This window comes from Podarcis bocagei (genome assembly GCF_964188305.1).
Source record: "Podarcis bocagei genome assembly, chromosome: 2".
Taxonomy (NCBI): domain Eukaryota; kingdom Metazoa; phylum Chordata; class Lepidosauria; order Squamata; family Lacertidae; genus Podarcis; species Podarcis bocagei.
The window spans coordinates 116,161,733-116,183,335 of NC_138126.1; the positions used below are offsets into that span (position 1 = coordinate 116,161,733).

The 21,603-nt window shown below is 47.2% G+C and overlaps 1 protein-coding gene across 4 annotated transcripts in view; it reads left to right on the top strand.

Annotated features, from left to right (window-relative positions):
- CA10 (carbonic anhydrase 10) overlaps window positions 1-21,603 on the top strand; it is a 380,746-nt gene that overhangs the window by 61,406 nt on the left and 297,737 nt on the right. For all 4 annotated transcript variants that reach the window (XM_081181501.1, XM_081181502.1, XM_081181503.1 and 1 more), the window contains one exon: window positions 18,037-18,111. In XM_081181501.1, coding sequence (XP_081037627.1) covers window positions 18,037-18,111 — 75 coding nt within the window. The remainder of the gene's footprint in view (window positions 1-18,036; window positions 18,112-21,603) is intronic.

Consider the following 21,603-nt stretch of genomic DNA (forward strand, 5'->3'; position numbering starts at 1 on the left):
TGCACGACGCACCCACGGCCGGGCACTTTGGCAAGGAGAAGACGGTGGAATTAGTAGCCAGGGATTTCTGGTGGCCTGGAATGAGAGGGGAGGTCGCAGACTACGTGGCGAGGTGTGACACCTGCCAGAGGGCAAAGCCGGTGCACAAACCGCCGGCTGGACTGTTGGAGCCGCTGCAAACTCCGGTCGAACCTTGGGAAAGGGTGGCTCTGGACTTTGTCACGGATCTGCCCAGCTCAAGGGGCAAGACGGCAGTGTTGGTGGTTGTGGACCTGTTCTCCAAGATGGCGCATTTCATTCCGTGTGCTAAGGTGGCCACGGCAGAGCAAACCGCCAAACTGTTCATAGACCACGTGTTCAAGGTTCACGGTCTGCCACGGTCTATTCTGTCCGACCGCGGGCGGCAGTTCATCTCGAACTTCTGGCAGAAGCTGATGGGCTTCCTAAACGTCAAGATCAATCTGGCGTCGGCGAGACACCCGCAGACCAACGGGCAAGCGGAGCGAGCCAATGCCATCATGCAGCAGTACCTGAGATGTTATGCAAACCAACAGCCTGCGACGTGGGTGGATTACCTGCCGCTTGCAGAGTTTGCCTACAACAACACGAAGCACGTATCCACGGGCGTCACGCCGTTCTTCGCCAACAACGGGCGGCACCCTAGAACCTTCCCGGGACTGGAATGCAGGGGAGAAGGGGAGCCGCAGTCAGCAGATGCGTTCGCGTCGGAACTGCAGGAAGTCCACGATCAGCTGCGGCGCCACCTGGAGCTGGCTAAACACGCATACAAGGTACAAGCGGACAAACACAGAAGGGTTGGCGAAGAGCTCCACGTGGGAGACTGGGTCTGGTTAGCAGCCCACGCAGTGCCGGCCAGGTCGTTGGCCAAGAAGAAACTAGGGCATAAACAACTGGGGCCATACCAAGTCGAAGAGCAGGTCAACCCGGTGGCTTTCAGGCTGGCGCTTCCGGAGGGTTCCAGAATGCATCCGGTGTTCCACAGATCGGTGCTCACTCCCTACAAGGCACCGCACAGGTTCCAGGAACCCGGAACGGCGCCGAGTCCGCTCAGAGAAGGAACGGGGCACGCGGGAGTGGCACAGGAGGAGCGCATCAACGAAGTCACGGAGATTTTGGACTCCAGATGGGGGGAAGAGGGAGTAGAATACTTTCTCGCCAGGGAGGGCACCCCGGCCAGTGCGAACAGCTGGGTGCCGGGCTACGCTTTGGACGAACCTCTGCTCAAAGACGAGTTTCATGCCCTCTTCCCACATAGACCTATGCCAGCAGACTTTTTCGACGACTGGCTTTTCACGCCCACGCTTTCGGACAGCACGTTCAGGGGGTTCGACTCGGACGAGGAACCAACACGAGACGTCCGTTCCCCGGAGGGGTCACCCTCGGGATCTGTCTCAGAACCCTCGTATTGGTGGGACGATAGGCCGGAGGAGCAGTTCCGCAGGAAGTGGCTGGACTGTTCCGGCCGAGCAACGCCGCCTGGAGGAAGTGCGGGAGAGACGGACATGGACATTTTCGGGGACGACCCTGGTTTCGAGCACGGCGGCACAGAGATGGAAGAGGAGGTGACTGTCGTCAACGAGAGCAGAGAGGAAGACCCGGAAGAGTTCCGATGGAGGCCTGCCACGGGAAGCGACCGATATCCGACGTTCGTCCCTTTGCAACAGCAGCCCCCAGCTCCAGCACCGGAAGGAGGGGAGGGGGGACTGGGGGGCTTCGAGGGGGGGATGGATGTCAGGGGTTTAGGTGCAGAGGCACGGGCAAGGGAGGAAACAGAGAGCGAAGGGGAGGAGACAGAGGAAAGGATGAGTGATGACGACGACCCGAGATCTCCCAGTCTTTCCAGTGAATCAGAGGATTCACAGAAAGGAGCACCAGTGGCCAGGGCAAGGGGGGAGTCTAGGGAGGCACCCCAGGAAGATAGAGCCAGAGGAGACTCAGGGGGGAGCAGCTGGAAATCGGGACCAGCGTCACCGCCAGGAAGCAGGGAAGAGGAAAGGAGCCAGGGGGGAAGCGCTGGCAGCTCACCACAGGAGGGAGGGCAGGAGTCAGGAGTGGCCACACCTCCATCGGGGAGCGAAGAAACGGTTAAGAGGAAAGTGGAAGGTTGGGCGCGCGCGCCAAGTTCAAATGCAGAGGAAGGCGGCGCAGTGAGCAGCCCCGAAAGGGAACCAGGTCCTAAAGCCCGGCGCAAGGAGGCAGAAGGGTCCGGGTCAGCGTCAGAAGAATCCCGGAAGGAAGAAGCCCCGGGGGGTAGAGGGACCCAGAGGAGGACAGTCAGGAGGAAAAGGTGGAGCAAGGCTAGGATATTAAGTTGGTGCGCACGGGGCGGAGACTCAGACGGAGCCTCGCCGATCTAGCTAGTAGACGTAGAGTTGCAGACAGCAGCGTGAGAATGGAAACTGTAATTCAATAAAGACTTTTACTTAATGACCGCTGGCTAGCGTGATCCTCTGTGAGCTAGGATCTGGAAGCAGCTCTGACAGACGTGGTCCTTCTTCCATTCATTATCACAGGAAGGGAATTTGTGAAAGGGGATTTCTGTCTTTTTGCCTATTAACAACCCGGTGTTTTGAGATTTGTCTTGACTTAGTCTTGTCTAACTTAAGTCTTCTCTTGGCCCACTGCAATCTGGCTTCTGCCTCCAGGAGTCCCCTCACAAAATCACCAATTATTTATTTTCTGCCTGATCTAAAGGTCTTTATTCAGCCCTTGTTCTTCTTGATCCATCTGCGTGGATACGGTTTATTCCTTTCTCTTGTTTGACTCCCTTTATGCCCTTGGCTTCATTATCAGTGATTCCATCTTGCCATATATATCATTATTTCAAAAATTCATTATGGGGAATCTCTTCCTTTGCTTTGCTCTAAAGAGAGTGGGCATGGGAGAACTTTGAGAAGAAGGAAAGAAAAGACTCCTTAGCCTTTTTCCAAACTCTAATATATATATTTTAAGTAAGCACAACACCCTGGCCCCACAATGGAAAACCTCCATATAATTTTCTGCCACTTTGCCAGACAGACAAAAAATGATGCCTCTTTCATGGGGAGCAAAGACTTTTGCAAAATAGGGGGTGGGGTTCAACACAGCACTTTAAAAATTAGTAAGCCTACAGGAATTTAGTCATTTGCATTCTGAGATGGAGAAAGTATGGGATTTATGAAATTGGGCATGATGATGAAATGGTGGTTGAATGTATTTTGAGCAAAACAAGAAGAGGAAACCTGGTCTGTCTATGGAAGCATATTATTTAGTGAACCCTTGATAATGCCTTGCTGTTTTTTATTCTTCTCTTCTCGTCTCTTCCCTCCCCTAATGCAAAATTTAATAAGGTTTCATGGCAGCATAACCTTGGATGCAATATACATTTATATTGTGCCATAGCAATGGAAAACAGTTCCACAGTAACTCAAGATACCTTATGGGCAAGTCCAGTGTTGATTGTGGTAGCTTTTGAAACATATGAGGGACAGATCCACAAATGAAACTGTCAGTCGGTAGAGCATGAGACTCTTAATCTCGGGGTTGTGGGTTCAAGCCTCATGTTAGGCAAAAGATTCCTGCACTGCAGGGGGTCGGACTAGATGACCCTCGTGGTTCCTTCCACCTCTACGATTCTATTATTCTGTGGTAGATGTGTCTGCACCAACATGCAGTAGGCCTTCTGTGTATGTCTCTGCCTTCACTTAACAACACTGTTCTGTTTATAGAATCATAGAATCATAGAATCATAGAGTTGGAAGAGACCACAAGCAGGAAACACCATCAGAGCACTCCTGACATATGGATGTCAAGCCTCTGCTTAAAGACCTCCAAAGTAGGAGACTCCACCACACTCCTTGGCAGCACATTCCACTGTCGAACAGCTCTTACTGTCAGGAAGTTCTTCCTAATGTTTAGGTGGAATCTTCTTTCTTGTAGTTTGGATCCATTGCTCCGTGTCCGCTTCTCTGGAGCAGCAGAAAACAACCTTTCTCCCTCCTCTATATGACATCCTTTTATATGTTTGAACATGGCTATCATATCACCCCTTAACCTCCTCTTCTCCAGGCTAAACATGCCCAGCTCCCTTAGCCGTTCCTCATAAGGCATCGTTTCCAGGCCTTTGACCATTTTGGTTGCCCTCCTCTGGACACGTTCCAGTTTGTCAGTGTCCTTCTTGAACTGTGGTGCCCAGAACTGGACACAGTACTCCAGGTGAGGTCTGACCAGAGCAGATCTTGCTTTCTGATTTTTCAGATGCTTGCTTGGTTTATGTTTGGGAGTGTTACCCTGCTTACTAACCAGAGTTCTTTAGGCAGCTTTAAAATACAATAAAATAGATAACGGTTACTAGGGCAGCACTAATATGCGTAAGTCTTCCCTCCCGTGGCCCAGTTGACTCTGCTGACCTGTAACTGGCTTTTAAAGCAACCAGATAGTAGTTGCTCAAAGCCTCAGGCTTCCTCACTAGGCGGCTGCTGCTGCTGACAGCTTCTGTTTCTGGTGAGAGATTCAGGAAACCCTGTGGGACCAAAGGGATTAGCAGATGCTTCTCTGCACCCCAAGTCATAAGATGTTCCAACTCTCACCCGAAGCCTGAATTGTTGCCTCTTATTTATTAAATGTAGCTCTTCACTGAGAACCAGGCCTTTATTTGCTGGGCTGTAGGTGGGCCCTTTGTTTTTACTATCAGGAAAGCCTGAAATATATTGCTTAACAAAATAATACATTTTTGTTTGAAGACATTTTAAAGGAGCAAAACTAATTATATAGTTTTGATGTATGGCACCACTTTAGAATCTCAAAGGAAATAACCAGATGAATCACACTTACTGAAGGCAGATGATTCTTATCTTTTCCTATCCCCTGCTTCTTTCCGTGTATCAGATTCGGCTTTATTCTAAATAATACATTGGGTTTTTATTAAAGAGATAAAGACTTGGTGTTTTGTTTACAAAGACAAGATATAAATTCTGTGTCAGGAAAAAGCATTATCTGACTTTGCCTAGGGAATCTCATTCTGGCAGAGGCTTGGGGTTGTATCCAGCTAAGTTCTACTCAGAGTAGATGCATTTAAATTATTGGTTCCAAGACAGTATTTTCCATTAATTTCAATGGTCTGTGCTTCAGCAGAGCTACTATTGGATGCAAACCTTGGCATTATGAGCACACAGCATTTGACAGTCTTATTTAGGATGCTGCACAACTGGTTTTATATTTTCAGAACAGTAACTTGGCTTCCTGAAGTGCAAATGGCTGAAAGCCTAATGGTTGGTGGTGGAAGGTTTGGAGGCACGACAGAGGAATCCGAAGAAACTAGCTTTTTCACAGCATCATAGTTATGGTTGTGTGCATGTGGTCCATGCAGTGAGACTTCGAAGTGCAGTTCTGGTAGGGAGTAGGCAGTACACGATGGGGCTGATTTGTAGCACATTCTCACTGTGTGACCTGTGTGGCCAAACAAAGACATAAAAGAAACACAGTTATCACTTCTGGTTCCCATCTGAAAGGTCCATAGCTGAGGGGAGATGCTGTGCCCCTGCTTTTTTGTGGGACAAATGACTATTTAGATGGCCTTGTGTTCAATTGGAGTCAGTGCTAGCTTGCATTGTGTTGTACTAGCATCTGTGAAGTCTCTGGCACTGTTTGGCTGAGCTGGTGTGCAAACGTTCTAGCTCCTTGTAGATCAAAGTGGTCAGACTATTTTCCTTCTCTTGTGAGAGCTGGACTGCAAAATGGTCAACTTGGGTGGAATTGAAACCTCACAGTGATCCTATGGAAAGGGAGGAATGGCTTTGTGAAGTGGACTGACTGGAAAGAGTTCTCGGGAGGAGACGAAGGAAACTGATGGAGAAAGAATCCCAGAGATGAGGAAGGAAAAAAGATCCTTTTGCTACCCACCTCACTTTAGATGAGGAAGATGTTTAGATGAGGGAACCAGGCACAGGGCCTTCTCGGTAGTGGCACCCACCCTGTGGAATGTCCTCCCATCAGATGTCAAGAAGATGAGTAACTATATAACCTTTAGAAGACATCTGAAGGCAGCCCTTCATAATGTTTAATGTCTTATTCTGTTTTTATAGATGCTGGAAGCCACACAGAGTGGCTGGGGCAACCCAGTCAGATGGGTGGGCTGCTTCTTCTTCTTCTTCTTCTTCTTCTTCTTCTTCTTCTTCTTCTTCTTCTTCTCTTTCTTTCTTTCTTTCTTTCTTTCTTTATATTTCTTTATTATTTATTTCTGTGCAGGCAGGCTGATTCAGGAGAAGACATTTGCTCAAATATACAGGTCAAGTTATGATGAGGGGCAAGGCCTTGTTACATAATGTAATGGGTATGGGGTTGCTCGTGCGTAAGTTGCCGCCTCTCCTGGCTATGTTGCCTTGTTAAACCTTTCTGTCTGGACAGCCCTTCACTTCGTGGCTGCCTCAGTCGCTAGCAGAATCCGACAGTGGGCGTTTCTTAAACCTCTTCCAACATAAAAGTTGTTTGACTCCCAGTCTCCTCCTACTCTCTCTGCGTGGAAGTCTTCTGCGCAGGGAGGGCGCGGGTAGCGGAGGACCCGTGCTCTCCCCGCTGGTGTCCAGTGAAGAGTCCTGGAGCCCTCTCGCCGATTCCCCCATCTGCCCCCCTTTATCCCTGGTGTAACATTGATTTGCTTCCCCCTCTGCTGAACTGCCTCTCTCCCTGCTTGGCCCTTCCCCAGCATCATTTGAGAGCCTTCCCTCCGCCTCAGGCTCCGATGTCAGTTCCCTGACACATAAGTATAACCAAGAGCATCGTGTTTTGTGTTGAAACTTCTGAAGTGTATAAGACCAAGATGGTCTGGCAAATCTGAATTTGACTTCATGCTCTCTAAGCTGTGCTATTAATGGTAGTCACACCCATTAATAATAATGCACAAAGTAAAGGACAAAGATAATGTTTCCCAGTTTCAGAATAATAGTGCCTTGGATCTCAGAATCCTCTTTTAGGAAACTCTGACCCCAGGGATGCCCAAACTTTTTTCAAAGAGGGCCAAGATTTGATGAAGTGAACATGCATGAGGGCTGACCGAAGTTGTTGCCATGGGGACCGGTTTAGGCCTCCAAAACAGACTTTGGACATGTCTGCTATATGGCATCTTATTCGTCCATATTTCATATATATATATATATAGCTGATACATTGAGTATACATAATCAATAATAGCATATTCAAATCGACCATATGTACAATTCTATATACATTAACACTCCTCGCTCCACAAGGTTTATTTAACTTTTAACATTTTAATTGCCCCAAATTGTTCGAATCTACCTAAATAATTCAATATCTTCTCAAACCAATCCTCATTGTTCCTTTATAAAGGTTCTCAAATGAAGGAATGGTTGTCGAGAGCGGCATATAAATCAATCAAGGTTGAATTTTTAAAAAGTTACTTTCCTGACTTCTGCAAGCCTAACTACCAACAGACTCGCTTACAGTTTCTGCCTGGCAGAGTGGCATTATGTTTTTAATTTCTGGAGTAGAACATCTTATTTCTTTCACCATGCCAAATAGGGTGTACATGATTACATTTGTTGTAAAACTATTGATCTGTCATTCACATTTGAATGTTCAAGGGGAAGGCAAGTGAACAAGAGATCATGTTCATCAAGTTGTTTTCTGATTTAAGATGCTAAATAATGTAAAGTGTTTCAATTGTTGCATTTGAGCCCAGAAGCCTGGATTGGCAGCAGGCACGTGGGTTAAACCACAGAGCCTAGGGCTTGCCAATCAGAAGGTTGGCGGTTCGAATCCCCGCGACGGGGTGAGCTCCCATTGCTCGGTCCCTGCTCCTGCCAACCCAGCAGTTTGAAAGCACATCAAAGTGCAAGTAGATAAATAGGTACCACTTAGTCATGCTGGCCACATGACCCGGAATGGGTCCCTCGGCCAATAAAGCAAGATGAGCACCGCCACCCCAGAGTCGGCCACGACTGGACCTAATGGTCAGGGGTCCCTTTACCGTACTTTACCGTACTTTACCACTGATCCAGCCTCTGTTCTCTTGTGCTTCATTGAGCTGCGAAGACACATTTTTCTTCAGGTAATGTGAGAACTTGAAAATCAGTCCTTCTCAGCATGGGTTGGTTAGGCCGATAAAGAAAGCTACTATCCCTACTGTAACTTTCATCATCATCATCATCATCATCATCATCATCATTATATTTGTATGCCCCCTTTCCACAGTTAAAAACATTGCTCAAGGTAGCTTACGACATGACAAGATTTACATAATTACAAAAGTCATAGACAATAAACCACATCAAAAAAATACACAACCAAATGGAAAACAATTTCCACATAAATCAAAATCTAAAACTAAGAATGCAGCATTAATATCACAGTTTAAAATGCCATAGGTAAAAAATAATAGCAATAAAAAATAATAATGCTTTTGTTTTGTTTTCCTTATAGGCTACAACCTTCTACATATTTATTCAACCCTTTCCAAGTCGCAACCTTTTATCTAAATACCAAGCCAATTATCGATTCCTCTTTCCCCACCAGTGACTATAGATAAGCATGGAACAATATACATTTTATTTCATTTTTATTTTTTAAAAACCACTTGCTTCAAACAGATGCTGGTGCTAGTTTGTATGCTTACTATGTGCTGAAGTTAACTTGGATACTGTATATTTTCTTCAAAATGGTTATACTCTGAAGTTACAGTATCTTGAAAGACACAACTTTAGAGGATCAGTTCATCCCCCTGTTTAAACCGTGGCAATTTCCCCTCTAAATAATAATAATAATAATAATAATAATAATAATAATAATAATAATAATAATTTATTACTTACACCACGCCCAATCCACTTGTTCTAAAGTGATTGTGGAAGTTACGATGCTTGCTGCTGTTTTGGAGATTATTGGCAGGTTTGTTGGGTTTTAGTATATTGTTTAGTTGTTTTTATTTTTATTATTCTTTTATTCTGCAAACCACTGTGTGATTTTAAATGAAGAGTGGCAGGTTAAATAAGTTTAAACTCTGTATATCTCAGTACAGTAGAACCTCGGGTAATGTAAACTTCGGGTTGCGAAAGCAGCAAACCCGGAAGTATTTTTCTGGCTTTCGCCACTTGCGCATGCGCAGAAGCGCTCTATCATGCTGCGCGCATGCGCAGAACAGGCACCTCCAGTTGCGGAAACCTCAGAATCTGAGCGGAGCTCCGGAATGGATGCTGTCCGCAACTGGAGGTACCGCTGTATAAGTAGTGCTCTGGTGCAGAAGTAGTAAATAACTTTTCTTAGACCGGATATCCAAGTTCAACGCAAGCATGGGCCTTTTCTGTGGTGGCTTCCCATCTATGGAATACTTTCCCCAAAGCCTGGCGTTACCATTACGTACCGTATTTTTCGTCCTATAAGGCGCACCGGCCCATAAGACGCACCTCAATTTTTTTTTTTTTTTTGGGGGGGGGGGAAATGAATTAAAAAAAAATATTCCTCCCCCCAGCCCTGGCTGCCGCCCCAAGCCTTGCGCTCACCTGCCCGAAGCAGGGGAAGCCCTCCGGAGGGCTCCCCGTGCTTCGGGGTGACAGGCTGCCGCCCCAAGCCTCGCGCACCCGGCGGGACCTCCTGCCGGGTGCGCGAGGCTTGCAGACACTCGCCCGAAGCAAGGGGAGCCCTCCGAAGGGCTCCCCCTGCTTTGGGCAACAGGCTGCCGCCCCAAGCCTCGCACACCCGGTGGGATCTCCTGCCGGGCGCGGGAGGCTTGAAGACACTCGCCCGAAGCAGGGGGAGCCCTCCGGAGGGCTCCCCGTGCTTCGGGCGACAGGCTGCCGCCCCAAGCCTCGCGCACCCGGTGGGACCTCCTACCGGGCGCGCGAGGCTTGCAGACACTTGCCCGAAGCAGGGGGAGCCCTCCGGAGGGCTCCCCCTGCTTTGGGCGACAGGCTGCCGCCCCAAGCCTCGCGCACCCGGTGCTTGAGGAGAGATCCGCGAAGCCTGGACGCGCTGAGATCAGCGCGCGCAGCCTTCGGGATGCCGGCAACTCTCCCCAAGCAGCGGGAGCGTTCCCGCTGCTTGAGGAGAGATCCGCGAAGCCTGGACGCGCTGAGATCAGCGCGCGCAGGCTTCGGGATGCCGGCAACTCTCCCCAAGCAGCGGGAGCGTTCCCGCTGCTTGAGGAGAGGTCCGCGAAGCCTGGACGCGCTGAGATCAGCGCGCGCAGGCTTCGGGATGCCGGCAACTCTCCCCAAGCAGCGGGAGCGTTCCCGCTGCTTGAGGAGAGGTCCGCGAAGCCTGGACGCACTGAGATCAGCGCGCGCAGGCTTCATGCCGGCAACTCTCCCCAAGCAGCGGGAGCGTTCCCGCTGCTTGAGGAGAGGTCCGCGAAGCCTGGACGCGCTGAGATCAGCGCGCGCAGGCTTCGGGATGCCGGCAACTCTCCCCAAGCAGCGGGAGCGTTCCCGCTGCTAGAGGAGAGATCCGCGAAGCCTGGATGCGCTGAGATCAGCGCGCGCAGGCTTCGGGATGCCGGCAACTCTCCCCAAGCAGCGGGAGTGTTCCCGCTGCTTGAAGAGAGATCCGCGAAGCCTGGACGCGCTGAGATCAGCGCGCGCAGGCTTCGGGATGCCGGCAACTCTCCCCAAGCAGCGGGAGCGTTCCCGCTGCTTGAGGAGAGGTCCGCAAAGCCTGGACGCGCTGAGATCAGTGCGCGCAGGCTTCGGGATGCCGGCAACTCTCCCCAAGCAGCGGGAGCGTTCCCGCTGCTTGAGGAGAGGTCCGCGAAGCCTGGACGCGCTGAAATCAGCGCGCGCAGGCTTCGGGATGCCGGCAACTCTCCCCAAGCAGCGGGAGCGTTCCCGCTGCTAGAGGAGAGATCCGCGAAGCCTGGATGCGCTGAGATCAGCGCGCGCAGGCTTCGGGATGCCGGCAACTCTCCCCAAGCAGCGGGAGCGTTCCCGCTGCTTGAGGAGAGGTCCGCGAAGCCTGGACGCGCTGAGATCAGCGCGCGCAGGCTTCGGGATGCCGGCAACTCTCCCCAAGCAGCGGGAGCGTTCCCGCTGCTTGAGGAGAGATCCGCGAAGCCTGGACGCGCTGAGATCAGCGTGCGCAGGCTTCGGGATGCCGGCAACTCTCCCCAAGCAGCGGGAGCGTTCCCGCTGCTTGAGGAGAGATCCGCGAAGCCTGGACACGCTGAGATCAGCGCGCGCAGGCTTCGGGATGCCGGCAACTCTCCCCAAGCAGCGGGAGCGTTCCCGCTGCTTGAGGAGAGGTCCGCGAAGCCTGGAGAGCGAGAGGGGTCGGTGCGCACCTACCGCTCTCGCTCTCCAGGCTTCAGCGAAAGCCTGCATCCGCCCCATAGGACGCACCCACATTTCCCCTTCATTTTTGGAGGTATCTTTAGGCACCAGGTGAAAATATTCCTCTTTACCCAGGCCTTTGGCCATTATATATGGCCTATTAAATGGGAGAGGGGACTGTTATTATGATTATTTTATTTTTCAGCTTTGTATTAGGTTTTTTATGATGATGTGTAAATTATGTTCTTCATGTTGCACACTGCCGCAGGATCTTTGGATAAAGGGTAGTATATAAATCGTCATCATCACAGTAATCAGATTCCATAATTTGGGCATCTGTGTCCAGGGCAGCTGTTTACCAGCTCCATCTGGTACACAGACTGAGACCCTACCTGCCTGCGGACTGCCTTGCCAACATGGTGCATGCTCTGGTTATCTCCCGCTTGGACTACTGCAATGCGTTCTACGTGGCGCTACCTTTGAAGGTGACCCAGAAACTACAACTAATCCAGAATGCGGCAGCTAGACTGGTGACTGGGAGCGGCCGCCGAGACCACATAACACTGGTCTTGAAAGACCTACATTGGCTCCCAGTATGTTTCCGAGCACAATTCAAAGTGTTGGTGCTGACCTTTAAAGCCCAGTATATCTGAAGGAGCGTCTCCACCCCCATCGTTCTACCCAGACACTGAGGTCCAGCACCGAGGGCCTTCTGGCGGTTCCCTCACTGCGAGATGCCAAGTTACAGGGAACCAGGCAGAGGGCCTTCTCAGTAGTGGCACCCGCCCTGTGGAACGCTCTCCCACCAGATGTCAAAGAGAACAACAACTACCAGACTTTTAGAAGACATCTGAAGGCAGCCCTGTTAAGGAAGCTTTTAATGTTTGATGTATTACAGTAGAATAGAATAGAATAGAATAGAATAGAATAGAATAGAATAGAATAGAATAGAATAGAATAGAATAGAATAGAATCATAGAGTTGGAAGAGACCACAAGGGCCATCGAGTCCAACCCCCTGCCAAGCAGGAAACACCATCAGAGCACTCCTGACATATGGTTGTCAAGCCTCTGCTTAAAGACCTCCAAAGAAGGAGACTCCACCACACTCCTTGGCAGCAAATTCCACTGTCGAACAGCTCTTACTGTCAGGAAGTTCTTCCTAATGTTTAAGTTCTTCCTAATGTTTAGTATTTTAATATTTTTTTGGAAGCCGCCCAGAGTGGTTGGGGAAGCCCAGCCAGATGGGCAGGATATAAATATTAAATTATTATTATTATTATTATTAGGCAGATTGCCTCATATCACATTTCTGTATACTAAAGAATAAACTTCTCATATAGTGGCGCCCATCAAATGCTACATTTCCATGAACAGGAGCCTGTCTTCACTTTAAGAAAGTAATATAGGACTATTGCAAAATCCATCACTGGAGGAGCTGTTTCACTTTTATTTGCTGATTTGCATATATAAAAGAGCTGCTTGACTGATGGTCCCTCAGATCAATAACATACTCCATCTTCCACTGACAGCCAAAGAGCAGGAGGAGAGAGGAAAGCCTGACATAGCAAATAAATAACCTTGCAGGTGTAGAAAATGCCATAGAGTTGGAACAGCTTCTTAAGCAGAAGTAATTATTTTATCGAACTTCATGAAATAGGTCTGATTCAAAGTTTGCAAAAGTCAGAGAAAGGGCTTCTTGTTTTGCAGGACTATTTTTATGTCATATATTTTGCCTCACTCCAATCTGATTACTTATTGAAACACATTTGAATGGTCATAAAAACTGTGAATACACCACCATGATCTTGGAAGATTCAGAGTTTGAAAAGAGAAGCTTACTTTTTTGTCTTATGACAAGCAAGCATATTTTCTTTCTTGTCTCTGTTACCTCCCCCTTTCTCCCTACTCCTGTGGCACCTGCCCCCAGTCTCCCAGATTGCTCCCCTGTTCCTCCTACCCTCTCTCACTCACAATTTCTGCTCCACTGCTTGGGCATAGATCTAAGCCTTAAAAGAGCATAGAGCTAAAGGAGGAATTGGGAAAGAGTGTCAGTGTGTCACTCTTCCCATTTCCTCTTAATCTCTATGTACTTTCAGGAGTGGGGTAACCGCCTTCTCCAGGGACTCAGAGCCTTTGAGAGTGCCAGGGGTACAATTGCTCTCACAGGTGCCGCATTGGAGATCCTAGCCATACAACAAATGGATTGATGAAAATGACATTTCATCTGGGGCGCCTAAGTAGTGTGAGCTGACTATAGTTAACTGTACAACTTCATCTTCAGTGGGTAGTGAAATGCCACAGGATTTCTGACTACAGTGGTACCTCGGGTTACATACGCTTCAGGTTACATACACTTCAGGTTACAGACTCCACTAACCCAGAAATAGTGCTTCAGGTTAAGAACTTTGCTTCAGGATAAGAACAGAAATCGTGCTCCGGCGGCGCGGTGGCAGCAGGAGGCCCCATTAGCTAAAGTGGTACTTCAGGTTAAGAACAGTTTCAGGTTAAGAACGGACCTCCGGAACAAATTAAGTACTTAACCCGAGGTACCACTGTATTTATAAACACAACAAGTTCATGACTATTTACGAACACAGCAAGTTCATGACTATTTATGTGGAAGATTTTGTGTCGTAAATCACCAGTTTTACAATTATTTTTAAGAATTTGATGTGCTGTTTGTTCCCTTCTTAAGACCAGGGGTTTTTTTTAGTGGGAACTTGGAAACACTGAGTTTCCTTACCTTTAAAAAAAAATAATAATCGGGGTTTTTTGTCAGGTGGGCAGGGGTTGGAACAGATATACACCCAAAGTTGTAGCCATTTCTAATCCAGATCATTGTCTTATTGAGTTGATTAATCAAATCTCACATTTAGTCACTGCCCGGGGGGAGGGAGTGGCAGCACTGCAGCCAGACCTTGCAACAAACAAACAAATGAACTTTGTGGTGAGTTCCTCCACTTTTTTCAAGAAAAAAGCACTGCTTAAGACCATCAACATGACCTTGATTTAAATGTAATGACAGGAAGATAGTTGGACGCAGTTACTGGAGCTGGGGCCAGACATTGTTTCGTTCCAATTTCCACAGTGATAACATCTAAACGAGAATACTAGGAATGACTCAAGTCTGCTGAGATGATGTGCCAGTACACAACTGTGTATGATCAGGCACAGGAGCTATAAAACTACTGTGTTGTCAGTTATCACAACCTGTAGCATTACAATTGCAATGCAAGAAAACTCAAGACGTTGGGTGGGTTAGCAGGCATCAATAATAAATAATAATAATAATAAATTTTATTTATATTCCGCCCTCCCCAGCCGAAGCCGGGCTCAGGGCAGCTAACAACAATAAAATAATACAACATTCTAAAATTGTTTCATTATAAAATTAATTCAAATCAAATTGATAGCAACCATTGGGCTAGAGTTCTGTGAAGATTGCCAAAGGAGGGAGTCAAGCTGTGCCCTGGCCAAAGCTCTGTCTTGCAGGCCTGCGGAAAGATGTCAAGTCCTGCAGGGCCCTAGTCTTTTGTGACAGAGCGTTCCACCAGATCGGAGCCACAGCCGAAAAAGCCCTGGCTCTAGTTGAGGCCAGCCTAACCTCTCTGTGGCATGGGACCTTCAAGATGTTTTTGTTTGAGGACCGTAAGTTCCTCTGTGGGACATACCAGGAGAGGCAGTCCCGTAGGTACAAGGGTCCTAGGCCGTATAGGGCTTTAAAGGTTAAAACCAGCACCTTAAACCTGATCCTGTACTCCACCGGGAGCCAGTGCAGCTGGTATAGCACTGGGTGAATGTGATCTCGCAGCGAGGACCCCGTAAGGAGTCTCGTCATGGCATTCTGCACTCGCTGGAGTTTCTGGGTCAGTCTCAAGGGCAGCCCCACGCAGAGCGAGTTACAATAATCCAGTCTGGAGGTGACCGTCGCGTAGATCACAGTGGCTAGGTCAGGGCGAGAGAGGTAAGGAGCCAACTGCTTAACTTGGTGGAGATGAAAAAAATGCCGCCTTTGTTATAGCTGCAATCTGTGCCTCCATGGAAAGGGAGGTGTCGAAGATTACACCCAAACTCTTAACGGATGGTGCTGTCACTAATTGTGCCCCCGCAAGAGATGGGAGTTGCCCCCCCCCATCCCATATCGTCCCGTCCCAGCCAAAGGACCTCTGTCTTCGAAGGATTTAACTTCAACCAGTTCCCACGTAACCATCCAGCCACAGCTTCCAAACATCTGATCAGTGTGTCTGGGGCCGAGTCAGGATGGCCATCCATCAACAGATAGAGTTGGGTGTCGTCAGCATACTGATGGCAGCCCAATGCTACTGCTTTGGCAATAGCCAGATTCATAGCCACACTTCTAGGCAAAGCTATACTGTAACAGGTAGCACAACTGACATTAATTTGTCTAGAGTCATGGAGTCATCAGCTTGGTGTAACCCCACTTGATTGATACATTTCTCCAAGGAGTTATAATGGGATTGTAGCTATTATAGCACAGCATAGGATGGGCTTGCTCTCTCTGTTGAAACAGATGATTCTTTGTGGCTTTGTCAGAGCCAAATAAATCTGTAAGACAGGCACGTAAGGGAATTAAGATATGGGCAGTGTTGTTTCGGTTTTCTATTTTTAAAGCTCTACTTTGTAGTTGGCACCAGTAGCCCAATTGCAAGGTCAGCCTTGCTTTGGAGAGAGGCAGGCATCCTGCCATCCTGTCAGATGGGTATGAGATTAAATAGCAGAGGCCCACTGTGAAATGTCTACACCAGGCAGGATGCTCAGCAAGGGGTATTCATGTGGCTATCTCATTTTGATTTCTCAGCCCTGTGTTTTGGCGACTTTTGTTACTAATCCAGCTTTGGTGTGGATTAAGGTTTGAAGCAAATACCCGCCTTCCTTACTCATCTTTCAAGGCCTCATGGCCTTTTGCATCAGACTGATTGGAGGAATGAGGGAAACCGCATGCCTCTCCTACCCCCTCCTTCCTTTCAATGCGTGCCTGCAAAATAGAGCCTTCTTTCATTGCACGGAGAATGTCGAGTCCTGCTTTGGTGGCATCAGAATCTGCTTCAGTGCATGGAATGGCAGAGTGCAAATTCATGTCAGCCATTTGCTTCATGCACAATTTTCTCCAGTGTGTTTTCCCAGGACTGGTGTCAAATGTAGAGATGTCGCGGTTCAAAGAAGAACATCCCTTTGGGAATGAACTCCCCAATTTGCCTGCTTGATAGCATAGATGTTGCCTTAGTTTTCCTGTCAGTCCCTGTAATTCAGGATTGGTTCTGACAGTGCTTTCTATCATCCCTCCATTATTTTAAGTGACCTTCAGATGGTATCACTGGCTCCCTAATCCTGGGCATTTTCTCTAACACATCTCGCCTCCTTGCAGCCCAACAGAATATTAGCAGTCACCGTGAGCCTTTCTGTAACACGTAGTTGCTGGCACAGCATGATTTAGGGTTGGGATGTTAGTATTTTTCTCTAGGACTTTCTGTTTAGTATGTTTAACTTGATGCTTCTTGACCTGATAAGGATTTTATAAATACAGAGTACTGGCACAGTGTTTGCTAGGTCGCTGGCTCCCTTCTTGTGCAGTTGCATTGTCAACCAGACATTTGGCACAAAACCACGATAATCTGGCTTTCTTGTTCATCTGGAAAGCGTGAGCAGGGGGGGGGGAGTATTTTCAACTTTCCCCTCAACTTTCCCTGCACAGTAAGCATGGCTTATGCAGTGCCCAGCCTTCTCTGTGCATGGAGGCTCTCTATGAAGTTCAGAAACCTCTTCATTTCCTGCTGCAGGAATTAAGGTAAAGGTAAAGGACTGCTGGATGGTTAAGTCTAGTAAAGACGACTATGAGGTGTAGCACTCATCTCACTTTTCAGGCCGAAGAAGCCGGCGTTTCTCCACAGACAGCTTTCTGGGTCATGTGGCCAGCATGACTAAACCGCAACTGGCACAACGGAACACCGTGATGGAAACCAGAATGCATGGAAATGCCGTTTACCTACCCGCCGCAGCGGTACCCAGTGCTTTAGAAAAAACACTGCCGGTACCTATTTATCTACTTGCACTGCAGTGCTTTTGAACTGCTAGGTTGGCAGGAGCTGGGACAGAGCAACGGGAGCTCACCCCATTGTGGGGATTCGAACAGCCGACCTTCTGATCAGCAATCTCAAGAGGCTCAGTGGTTTAGATCACAGTGCCACCAGCGTCCCATTATACTTTATTATGCTTAATGTTACAATGGTGATGACAAAGGCAGGGGCAGCAGTGCACCTTTGGTGGTGGCAGCACAGAACTCATCACCCTACACACCCTTTCGCCATGCTTCCCATCTACATGTAATCTCAATATTTGATTGGCTTCCTCAGTACTTGTTCCTAGATAAGCTACACATTTTTCTATGTTTGGCAACTCAGTGTTTGTTTTGGGGGTTCAAAGTTTGCTGTGCTTTCGCAAATGCACTGCAACATACTTGGAGGGCCTTTCACATGCAAGCAAACTGTGCAAGACATTCTTTTATACCAATTCTCAGCTTGTGCGTGCATGTAAGCCTCATTGACACAAATAGGACCTGCTATCCAATTTGAGAATTGAAGCACGGTCCCCACTGCCAACTCTTGATGGTTCTGCACAAGACTGTCATAATAGTATTTGTATTTTCAGGATGTTGTGAAAGCAATATGGAAGACTGTAGTTATCAAAATTTTGAAAACATTTTGCCCTATTTTTATTGTTTTCATTTTCCCCCCCTACAGCTCAGCAAAATTCACCAAAAATCCATGAAGGCTGGTGGGCTTATAAAGAGGTGGTCCAGGGAAGTTTTGTTCCAGGTAGGTGCTAAGTTTCCAATCCAGTGGTTGTGTGGGTTGCTGCTCTTTTCTGGCATATTTACCAGCATGTACTATTTGATATCATATTTAACAGATTGAGAAGTACTGATACCTGTACACCTGTGCATTGTAACAAAAATCTGAAGAACAAATCAGATCAGCACTATATTCTTCACTTCAGCCAAAGATGCATTGTTACATATTTGGAAGGCCTTGTGGCTTTCTAACTTCCTTGATTCCCTCCCTCCCAAACCGTACATCTTAAGCTTCTTTTATGTGAAGTCAGGGGAGGAACAACAAAGCTTGCCGCTGCCTTCGGCTGCAGTTGTGTGCATTCAGTCCTCACTGAAATCTGTGGGGCCCTTCTCTTCAAGAGATCTTAGAAAGGCAGACTCTTTAAATTTTTTTCTGAGCATTTTCCAGAGAACGACAGCCGCAAGAGTAGAAAGAAATGATCCTAAGTAATGAAACAATAGGGGAGACTGCATTGTAATTGTAGAGAGAGACTGATTCCATAAAGAATAGAATGCTGGTCTATCTTCAACTTGGCTATGTTGATGATTCAAAGTCTAGGAGTGTTTTCTTTGGCTCCAACAACAGGTACCTTCCAAGACAAGGAGATTTTCTTTGGGCATATGCTTTTGTGAACTAGAACTCCTTGTTGGATGCTTAGAATGTGATCCTCAGTTGCCAGGTTGCGTGTGTGTGTACACATATATACATGGGTGCAAAGGGGGAAAGATGTAAAGGTTGGCATTAAGTGAAAACGGAGCACAAAAGTACAGTCTGACAATTCTATTAGTATTTGAATGCGTGCAAAATGAACTTTCACAGTGATAACACAATCATCTTGGCAGTGTTGAATGGGATAGGAAACCTTTGTCTCTATTCAGACCCAAATGAATAAAATTTCCCAGAAAGGTGAATATATTCAGTAAGGATTCTGCAGGCAAGAGGAATTTCTCAGGATATTTAGATATTTTGGAATGAGATAATTGGAAATATGGATACTGGTATATGCTAAGTACTATAAAACCTAGAGGGAAGATGCAGTTTTCCCTTCTGTCTGGGATATGTGGGCACATGTGAGTTGTGATAAACCCAGTATTTCTTTATGCATGTCCATTATGAGTCCCCAACTGATTTGGACATACTCAGTCTTTAGCGCTGCCACACCAGTTTACATATGACACATTTACATAAATTGCATGCTGACCGTTAGATCAGAGAGCTTATTACACAGCACATACCTTTGCCACATATTATTAAAAATGCCAAACAAAAATGTCTTCTTCCCACAGTGACTAAGGGCTTGTATACCCAACTATTCTAGGATATCTGAAGAAGTATGCATGCACACGAAAGCTCATACCAAGAACTAAATAGTTGGTCTTTAAGGTGCTACTGGAAGGAATTTTTTTATTTTATTCTAGGATAACAACTCACAACTTGACATAATCCTCTGATTTTGCTTCAGCCCCTGAACATCTAAACAAGATAGAAGTGGGTTGCAAGAGAGCCCACTATGACTAGCAAGATTAAAGGCTCTTTCATCCTGGAATTGGTGATCATGTAAATAGTAGCAGACTGTATATCTCTGGTATATGAATTTTGTAGAAAAACAAAGTGATTTGTAAATGGCCTTCGATACTCATTAGTAGTAGAAGTAGCCTACTATTCTCACTGAGGGCATATGTTTGAACATCCTGGAAAAATGTACAGTGGTGCCCCGCAAGACGGAATGCCTCGCAAGACGGAAAACCCGCTAGACGAAAGGGTTTTCCGTTTTTGAGCTGCTTCGCAAGACGATTTTCCCTATGGGCTTGCTTTGCAAGACGAAAACGTCTTGCGGGTGTTCCGATTTTTTTCCGCTCCCCCCCCCCTTTTCTAAGCCGCTAATAGCCTTTTAGCCGCTAATCCGCTAAACCTTTAATAGCCGCTAAGCCTTTAATAGCCGCTAAACCGCTAATAGCGCTAATCTGCTAAGCCGCTAATAGGGTTGCTTCGCAAGACGAAAAAACCGCTAGACGAAGAGACTCGCGGAACGGATTAATTTCGTCTTGCGAGGCACCACTGTATATTCCTCCCTGCTATCTCATTCTTCTTTCAACTACAGAGTTACAGGGATTAAATGTAGGACCTCATGCAAACAAAGCATATGTTCTATCACTGAGCTATGGCCTCTTCCCTGTATTATACAGAATGTGTGCATGGTATTAACTAGTTCACATTTTCAAATGTCAGTGCATAATATTGGCTTTCTAAATGCATCTTAGAAACACTTGAATTAACAAACAATAAAAAAGAACCGCCACTGTTTCTCAGGAGTGCAAAGCAACTGCAAATCCATTTTGTCAGCCTCTGCCTGGAATGCCCAGGAAACTCAAAGCTACTCCCTAAATGTCCAAGTGTATAACTAGAATATTAAGTAGAACATGCTAAGCAATTCCAGATTCATGCTCCAGGTCCTGCAGAGATTTGTCTTTGGTGAGCACTTCATAAAATGCAATCATATGTTCCATTCTGTTTTCGTTATTTGCTCCAGAGGCTGACAGGCCATGTTAGCGATGTGTTCAGTGACTGCCTTTTAGTTTTTGTTTATCCTTTCCCTAAATCCCAAGAACATGTAGAGATTTGCAGTAATGTATCCAAAGGAGATGTTTCTCTTGGTCTAATGTCACTTGATTTGGGCAGCTTTGAAACAATTGAGAGTGAGCATGCTTCCATTAAGGAATTAATAATCAGTTGATATATATTCAGGTATTTGTATTTGGAAGTGAGAGATGGAACATAAAGAAGGCTGATTGCCGAAGAATTGATGCTTTTGAATTATGGTGCTGGAGGAGACTCTTGAGAGTCCCATGGACTGCAAGAAGATCAAACTTACCCATTCTTAAGCAAATCAGCCCTGAGTGCTCACTGGAAGGACAGATCATGAAGCTGAGACTCCAATACTTTGGCCACCTCATGAGAAGAGAAGACTCCCTGGAAAAGACCTTGATGTTGGGAAAGATTGAGGGCACAAGGAGAAGGGGACGACAGAGGATGAGATGGTTGGACAGTGTTCTTGAAGCTACGAACATGAGTTTGACCAAACTGCGGGAGGCAGTGGAAGACACGAGTGCCTGGCGTGCTCTGGTCCATGGGGTCACAAAGAGTCAGACACGACTAAATGACTAAACAACAACAACATTTGTCTTTGATTCAATTAAAAAGGCATCTAAAAAGCATCAGTGCTAGGGGTGGGGAACCTAGGGCCTTCCAGATGTTGTTTGACTCCTAACTCACATCAGCGCCAAACAGCATGGCCAATGTCTGGGAGGATGAGAATGGCCGCTTACCCAGTCCTGGGGTGTGTGGCGGTTGTAGCCCATCGCAACTGGTCCTGACCCCTGGGAGCAATACTGGGCTGGGCGACTGACAGTTGGGAAATCCCTGTGTTGGCCACTAAGGAGGTCAGGAGTTTCTGCCAGTCCCAGTTTTCAATTCAGG